This window comes from Bison bison, unplaced genomic scaffold, assembly GCF_000754665.1.
Source record: "Bison bison bison isolate TAMUID 2011002044 unplaced genomic scaffold, Bison_UMD1.0 scf7180017864043, whole genome shotgun sequence".
Taxonomy (NCBI): Eukaryota; Metazoa; Chordata; class Mammalia; order Artiodactyla; family Bovidae; genus Bison; species Bison bison.
Window position 1 is genome coordinate 1,789,810 of NW_011494615.1, and position 8,768 is coordinate 1,798,577.

The 8,768-nt window shown below is 44.4% G+C and overlaps 1 protein-coding gene across 2 annotated transcripts in view; it reads right to left on the reverse strand.

Moving 5' to 3' along the window:
* LOC104985338 (zinc finger protein 621-like) overlaps nucleotides 1-4,428 on the reverse strand; it is an 11,374-nt gene extending 6,946 nt beyond the window's left edge. Inside the window, exons 1-2 of one of the 2 annotated variants that reach the window (XM_010835466.1) lie at nucleotides 4,375-4,428; nucleotides 3,514-3,597 (exon numbers count right to left, since the gene is read on the reverse strand). In XM_010835466.1, coding sequence (XP_010833768.1) covers nucleotides 3,514-3,597; nucleotides 4,375-4,389 — 99 coding nt within the window. In that variant the 5' untranslated portion in view covers nucleotides 4,390-4,428. Of the gene's footprint in view, nucleotides 1-3,513; nucleotides 3,598-4,303 lie in introns of both variants that reach the window. The other variant, XM_010835467.1, reaches the window with a different exon arrangement.
* Between the last annotated feature and the right edge of the window lie 4,340 nt (nucleotides 4,429-8,768).

Genomic DNA, 8,768 nt, shown 5'->3' on the forward strand with positions numbered 1-8,768 from the left:
TGGAAGGAATGACACTAAAGCTGAAACTCCAGTACTTTGGCCACCTCATGCGAAGAGTTGACTTATTGGAAAAGACTTTGATGCTGGGAGGGATTGGGGGCAGGAGGAGAAGGGGACGACAGAGGATGAGATGGCTGGATGGCATCACTGACTCGATGGACATGAGTCTGGGTGAACTCTCGGAGTTGGTGATGGACAGGGACGCCTCGCGTGCTGCGATTCATGGGGTCACAAAGAGTCGGACACGACTGAGCGACTGAACTGAACGCTTAAAAATGGAATCTAGAAAGATGGTACTGATGAAACTATTTGCAGAGAAGCAATGAAGACACAGACATTGAGAACAGACTTATGGACATGGCTAAGGGTAGGGGAGGAGGAGAGATTGGGAGGTATGGAGGGAGTAATATGGAAACATACACTACCATATGTAAAACATATAGCCAACGGGAATTTGCTGTATGACTCAGAGAACTCACACTGCGGCTCTGTAACAACCTAGAGGGGTGGGATGAGGAGGGAGGTGGGAGGGATGGTCAAGTGGGAGGGAACATGGGTAAACCTATGGCTGACTCATGTTGATGTTTGGTAGAAACCAATGCAATACTGTAAAGCAATTATCCTTCAATTAAAAATAAATAATTTTTTTAAAAAGATTGGAGAAGGCACATAAATATAGAAAAGCAACATAAATATCTTTGCTTGCAGATGAAATAGCTATCTTTTTAAAAAAATATCCAAGACCCAAGACAATGAAAAACATTTAAAACTGACAGAATAATTCATTAAGTTACCTAGATATAGGATAAATGAACCAAAATGATTAGTTTTCCTAAGTATCATCATAATCAGCTAAAAGACAAAATGGTAGAAAATAAGATGCCATTCATATGAAAAGAGCTAAGAACAGACCCAACAAAAACCTGTAAAACCAAGATGAAGAAAACTATATGTCTATTAAAATAAATACAAGAGGAACTGAATAAATTATACAGTGTTTCTAAATGGGAAGAATCAAACTTGTAAAGAAGTCAATCCCCAATTTTGCCTATGATTCCAATAAAATCAACTTCTTCACCAAAAAAAAAAAATCAATGAGATTTATGCAGCAGTTGAGGTTCATTTAAAGTCATCTGAAAAAAAGTAACTCATCATAGAGCTGAGAAGGTTTTGAAGGAAATACATTTTTGAAAGAAAAGATGACGGGGAATTAAACAGTACCTTAAAAGGACAATACTTCAAGGAAATGAGAATACAAGTCACAGATAGTGAGAAAACATTTAAAGAGACACACATAACAAAGGACTATTATCCCAAGTACATAAAGAACTCTTAAAAACTCAACAGGAAAATGAACCCAATGAAAAAGTGGGCAAAAGACCCAAACAGAAATGTCACCAAAGAAGTTATACAGATGGCAAACAGGTATACAAGATACTCTACAACTTATGTGTTCAGCAAAATGCAAATTAAAACAATGAGATACCACAACACACCTAGCAGAATGACCAAAATCCGAAACACTGACACCACCAAACACTGGTGAGGATGTGGAGCAACACGAACTCTCATTCTTTTCCAAATACAAACTTTGGAAGACAGTTTAACAGCTCCTTATAAAACTAGAATAAACACATTCTAACCATACGATCCAGCAATCACACTCCTTGGTATCTACCCAATGAGCTAAAAACTTATGGCCACACAAAAACAAACACAAAGATGTTTACTGCAGCTTTATTCACAATTGCCAAAACTTGGAAGCAAACAAATGGTCCTTCAGTAGGTGAATAAATTGTGGTATAATCAATGGAGTATTATAGAGCACTAAAAAGAAAACAAGCTATCAAGCCATGAAAAGTCACACAGGAACCTGAAATGAATACTACTAAGTGAATGAAACCAACATGAAAAGGTAGGATACCAACTACACAATATTTTGGAAAAAGCAAAAAGATCAACAGTTGCCAGGAAGGGAGGGCAGGACACAGGATTTTTAGAGCCTGTGAAAAGACACTGTATGATATAATAGTAAATACACATCATTTATACACGTTACCCACAGAATGTACAACACCAAGAATGAACCCTAGTGCAAGCTATGGACTCCGGGTGACTATGTCAATGTAGGTTCATCAGTTGAATTCATGTACCACTCTGATAATGGGCTATCCACGTATGGGGCCAGAAAGCATTTGGGGACTCTGTGGTTTTTGCGCCATTATACAATGAACCTAAAATTTCTCACTGGGGAAAAAAAAAGAGTCTACTAAAAAAAGAAAGATGAGAGAGCAGGGACACCAATACTTAACCTCTTACCTGGACTGCAACATCCTCCTAAGTGACTCACACTCTTGCAAGCAAGTCACCACTATGGGCCAAAAATCTTTTTGATATGTAAATCCATCCCTTTCACATGTCCTGATTAAAATCCTTTACGGTCTTCCTACTGAACTCAGAAGTGAGACCAGAGTCTTCACAGTGACCTCCAAAACACCGTGCCTAACTGTCCCACCTCACAATGAACTACCTCCTCTAACTTCTGTCTCTAGAATACACCCAGCTTTCTCCCCTACCTCAGGGCTGACACATTTGCTATACTCCCTGGAAAGCTCAGCTTTGGCTCTCTCTCCAGTAGTTCTCCAGCCTATTTTTACTTCTTTCAGGAGGTCTCAAGCTCATGTGACCACCTCCATGAGGGCTTCCCTGACGACCACCTTCAAAGGGAGCTTCTTTGAGGCTTCTCAAATTTGAGAGGGTGCATAAGAATCACCCACAGAACCTGCTACAACAGATTCCTGACACCGACCTACCCTCCTACCCAGGATGATTACTGATCTAGGGTGGCACCTAGCAACTGGCGATTTTAATAAGCACCCAAGCGATCCTGATGCTGCCCACCTGCGGCCCTCACTGTTAGGAAGCACGGTACTTGAGCAACAGGTACTTATGATATCAACTTGTTTTTGGTAAAAGTACCCTCCATGAGAAAGGAGAACCTGTCTGCATTATTCAGCATTATGTGCCTAGTCTGAAAGCACATATGGAAAGAACAATGCAGGTCTCTCTGGGATACATCTAGTATTTGTGAAGCAATCTCTTCAATTGAGAATTTTTCTCAAGCGGTTTCTCACCTAGCAACCTTATTTTTTTGTTGTTGCTAATCCATATTCCTAATTTATACTCCACCCCCACATGCTTCCCTTTAGGCAAAGTTGTTTTCTATATCTCTGCACACAACTTTTATTTATATAATACCTCAAATTATCTCTATTTTCATGTTCTGGGGGAATTTCTTGACATGGGTCCCCCCTTTTCTACTTAAACCTATATATCCAAACTCTCCACTCTACACACAAGACTCTTACCTCCCCCACAACATATTTACAACCTTAGCCCTGGGGATGGATTCAAGAGGGAAACCACAGCCTCTCCAACTTAGGCCTTTTCAGTCCCTTCCTAATGACCTGATAGCTAACGTGACCTTTAAGACTGAAATGAAGGTAGGCTCACCTGAGGCCAAGTGGTTTGGAGCATGGCTGATGTCCCCTGGCTCTGTGCACTCTTCCCGGTTTGGAAAAGCAAGAACCTTAAAAACTAAGACAAGAAGAGCCATGAGCGCAATGGTCCCTTTTCTACATCACCAACACCGCCCACGGTCTTCCGTCTCATTTCCAGCATTGGCAGGAGTCTCTACCAGCCCTCCACTGGCTGATGGCCCCCACCTCCTCATGAATTGCTCTAGCTGGTATTCGGGACAATCTACCACCTGCCTCCTCTGCCCAAGAGCGCTCCCGGGACCATTCACACCGAGTGGACCGAGACACACATGACGAATTCGGCCCCTACAGTGCTGGGTCTGAACAAATTTAAAAACCTAAAAAAGTGCTTATGGGGACCACGTCACTGACTCCCAAAAGTGCCTATGGAGAGGAGACAAGGGTGGCTGGATTTGGATTGAGTAAAATATTCAGGGTCACAAGAGCTATCAGGGGACGGGAGACCCCAAGAGGCTCTCCACCCAAGCAAGCAGGAGACCCCAAACATCAGAAACTTCAGTACTGGCCACGGGGAACTGTTGGGCCAACTTCTTTCAAACAAAGAGGATCACGCCTCGGTGGCAAAGGTCTGGACCGGGGCTCTAGGAGGCCCAGCAGCCATCTCTGCGGCTTCTGTGAGGCCGAGACGCCGGGGCATCCGGTCAGAGAGAAGCGAGTTCAGGGCAGCGTGCTGACGAGGCGCTAAGGAAAACGAGGAAGCCGGCGCCGGACGAGACTGGCACGAAAAACTCGCCAGAACCTACCCTCTTCCCCTCCGAACCCCAAGAAGCACTCTCACAGCCCACACAGAAGCGAGCGCGGGCACCCAACGCACTTCTGAGCAGAGCATTTCGGTGGTCCCGGCGGCGCGACCTCACGTGACCCGAAGGGGCGGGCTTATGGCCGGCACTTGCCCGTGACGTCACTGGTGGGCGCCGTAACGCAGCGCTAGGGGCTGGTCCCTCCACCCTTGTGCTCCAACCGCTGAGCCGACTAGGGGTGGCGTGTCGCGGCACTGTTGACGCCTTAATCTACTCAGATCTTGGCCTCAGGGCGCAGGTGGGGCCGCAGTTAACGGACAGCTTCATCAGCTGTTTGCCTCATTTTCTCCTTGGGTCATCTGGAGTCTGGGCTGTGCAGTTTAGGGAGAGGGACTCCTGCTGTGTCATGTCTCAGAGGCCCACGCCAGGGATCGTGCTTGTGTCCTAGGCCGGGCAGCCCTTAGGAAAACCATGGTTTCCATCTACCTTTTTAAAGCCCTCTCCCTTCCTAGGACCTAGACGCGTGTGGGACGTTTAAGATAGAACTAGACCTACTCATATTTGGACAACGGTGTACCAGTCCACCAGGCTCCTCTGTCCATGGGATTCTCCAGGCAAGAATACTGAAGTGACTAGCCGTTTCCTCCTCAAGGGAGATCTTCCAGACCCAGGGATCAAACCCGCATCTCCTGCATTTGCAGGCTGATTCTTCACCACTGATCTGCCTGGGAATCCGGTTCCAACTGCTGAATGGTTTCAGTCCTGAGGACTACCCTGGGTTCTCTGGTCTATGCCAGTTGTTGTTGCCATTCAAGATAACTGAGGTACATACATTGCTCCAAATGTGCCCAGGCGACCTGGGTCCTGTGTCCATACCACTGTGGGAGAATTGGAAATGGGAAGAGTAGTGCCCACCATTTCAACGGCCAAATGTGTGTGGGTTGACAGCATCAACTAGCTAGTTCCAGAAACCTGGCTGTAGCACTTAATAACTGGGGGATCAGCAGCAAGTTGCTTTGCCTGTTTCATTGTCTGTTATATGGGTATGATGGGGGCACCCCCTACAAAGGGCTATTAATAATAAATGAAGGTTAATAATTAAATGAATTCACAGATTGGCAAAGTATTTACGGTGGTGCCTGGCACAAAATAAGTCCTTGAGAGTCTGTTCTGTTTTGTAACCATTGTTTTTAGAGATACAAGTCCTGCTGGGGCTCCAACCTGTGGCACAGTTTAGGGAAACAGCGATTAGCATTTATTCTTAGAGCCCTTTCCCACCATATAACTGTATGTGTGTTCCAGGCCCAACTTGGAGAAATTCAGCATCACTATCCAGAAGAGTTTAATTACAAAGGCATCTTGTAGTTAGTGCAACTACATGACAGAGGCCCTGAATAGAAACTGAACCAGGAATGGCTTCTCTTCTGTGACCACAGGCATTGCAGTATCAGGGACTTCTCCTCTGCTGTTTCAAATGCCACACAATGGGACCTTTTGTGCTCAGTTGCTCAGTCATGTCTGACTCTTTGTGACCCTTGGACTGTAGCCTGCCAGGTTCCTCTGTCCATGGGATTCTCCAGGCAAGAATACTAGAAGGGGCTGCCGTTTCCTCCTCCAGGGAATCTTCCCAACCCAGGGATCAAACCCATGTCTCTTATGTCTCCTGAATTGGCAGGCAGATTCTTTACCACTGTTGCCATCTAGGAAGCCCTATGATGGGGGCCTTTCACACACTGTATACTCAGATTCTCCTGCAATTAAGTATCTGCTGCACATTGCTCCAGCCCAGCTCCCTTTTGTAATTTGCCTGGCTCCGCAGCCCACTGCCTCTGCTGCACTACTCAGTCCTCCTGTATTTCCCCAACAATTATCTGAAGTGCCTGATGTCACATTATTTGCAGTCTTCCTCCTGTCCCTCCTAGATTCATGCTCTACTCAATCTAAATTTCACGGCCGCCAAAGACAGGAGTGAACCATTGGCACAGGCGGCCTGTCTGTGGGTAGACTTCCTCTGTAGAAACTAATGTGGATTTCTAGCTCCCAGAAAATTTTACTGGTAGATGCTTCCACCTCAAGCAATTACATGGATCTTCTGAAAATCATGTTCTCTCTGTGGAACAGGAAAACAATTAAGCCAAAGAAGTTTTCACATTGTTACGAAAGTTCTAGGACCCACCACAGATTTCCTAACCTGGGGATGCGGCAAAGGGACTAAGAACCCCCAGGGAATTTGACCTTGGAGACCAGTGGGATTTGATTACAGAACTTCCACAGGACTGGAGAAACAGACTCTTGGAGGGAACAAACAAAACCTTGTGCACACCAGGACCTAGGAGATAGGGCAGCAACCCCACAAGAGACTGAGCCAGACTTGCCTGTGAGTATCCAGGAATCTGTGGTGGAGGCATGGATTGACGGTGGCCTACTGCTGGGTCAGAGGCACTGAATACATCAGGGCTGGAATAAGTCTTTTTGAAGGAGGTCCAAGTCTATGCCCCAACCACTAATGCCAAAGAAGCTGAAATTGAACAGTTCTATGATGACCTACAAGACATTGTAGAACTAACACCAAAAAAAGATGTCCTTTTCATCATAGGGGACTGGAATACAAAAATAGGAAGTCAAGAGATACATGGAGTAGCAGGCAAGTTTGGCCTTGGAGTAAAAAATGAAGCTGGAGAAAGGTTAACAAATTTTGCCAAGAGAACACACTGGTCATAGCAAACACCCTCTTCCAACAACACAAAAGACGATTCTACACATGGACATCACCAGGTGGTCAATACCGAAATCAGATTGATTATATTCTTTGTAGCCGAAGATGGAGACACTCTATACAGTCAGCAAAAACAAGACCGGGAGCTGACTGTGGCTCAGATCATGCACCTCTTATTGCAAAATTCAGACTTAAATTGAAGAAAGTAGGGAAAACAAACCACTAGACCATTCAGGTATGACCTAAATCAAATCCCATATAATTATACAGTGGAAGTGACAAATAGATTCAAGGGATTAGATCTGATAGAGTGCCTGAAGAACTTTGGAAGGAGGTTCATGACACTGTATAGGAGGTGGCAATCAAAACCATCCCCAAGAAAAAGAAAGCAAAAAGGGAAACTGGTTGTCTAAGGAGGCCTTACAAATAGCTGAGAAGATAAGAGAAGCGAAAGGCAAAGGAGAAAAGGGAAGATACACCCATCTGAATGCAGAGTTCCAAAGAATAGCAAGGAGAGATAAGAAAGCCTTCCTCAGCAAAGAAATAGAGGGAAACAATAGAATGGGAAAGGCTAGAGACCTCTTCAAGAAAATTACAGATACCAAGGGAACATCTCATGCAAAGATGGGCACAATAAAGGACAGAAATGGTATAGACCTAACAGAAGCAGAAGATATTAAGAAGAGGTGGCAAGAATTCACAGAACAGTACAAAAAAGGTCTTAATGACCCAGATAACCACAATAGTGTGATCACTCACCTAGAGCCAGACATCCTGGAATGCAAAGTCAAGTGGGCCTTAGGAAGCATCACTATGAACAAAGCTAATGGAGGTGTTGGAATTCCAGCTGAGCTATTTCAAATCCTAAAAGATGATGCTGTGAAAGTGCTGCACTTAATATGCTAGCAAATTTGGAAAACTCAGCAGTGGCCACAGGATTGGAAAAGGTCAGTTTTCATTCCAATCCTAAAGAAAGGCAATGCCAAAAAATGTTCAAACTACCACACAAGTGCACTCATCTCACACGCTACCAAAATAATGCTCAAAATTCTCCAAGCTAACCTTCAACAGCACGTGGACCAAGAACTTCCAGATGTTCAAGCTGAATTTAGAAAAGGCAGAGGAACTGGAGATCAAATTGCCAACATCCATCGGATCACTGAAAAAGCGAAAGAATTCCAGAAAAACATCTACTTTATTGATTATGCCAAAGCCTTTGACTGTGTGGATCACAACAAACTTTGGAAAATTTTTAAAGAGATGGGAATAGCAGACCACCTGACATGCCTCCTGAGAAATCTGTATGCAGGTCAAGAAGCAGCAGTTAGAATTCGACATGGAACAATAGACTGGTTCAAAACTGGGAAGGGAGTACATCAAGGCTGTATATTGTCACCCTGCTCATTTAACTTATATGCAGAGTATATCATGTGAAATGCTGGGCTGGATGAAGTACAAGCTGGAATCAAGATTGCCGGGAGAAATATCAATAACCTCAGATATGCAGATGACACCACCTTTATGGCAAAAAGCGAAGAGGAGCTAAAGAGCCTCCTGATAGTGAAAGAGAGTGAAAAAGCTGGCTTAAAACTCAAAATTCAAAAAACTAAGTTCATGGCATCTGGTCCCATCACTTCATGGCAAATAGATGGGGAAACAATGGAAACAGTGACAGACTTTATTTTCTTGGACTCCAAAATCACTGCAGATCGTAACTGTAGCCGTGAAATTAAAAGATGCTTGCTCCTTGGA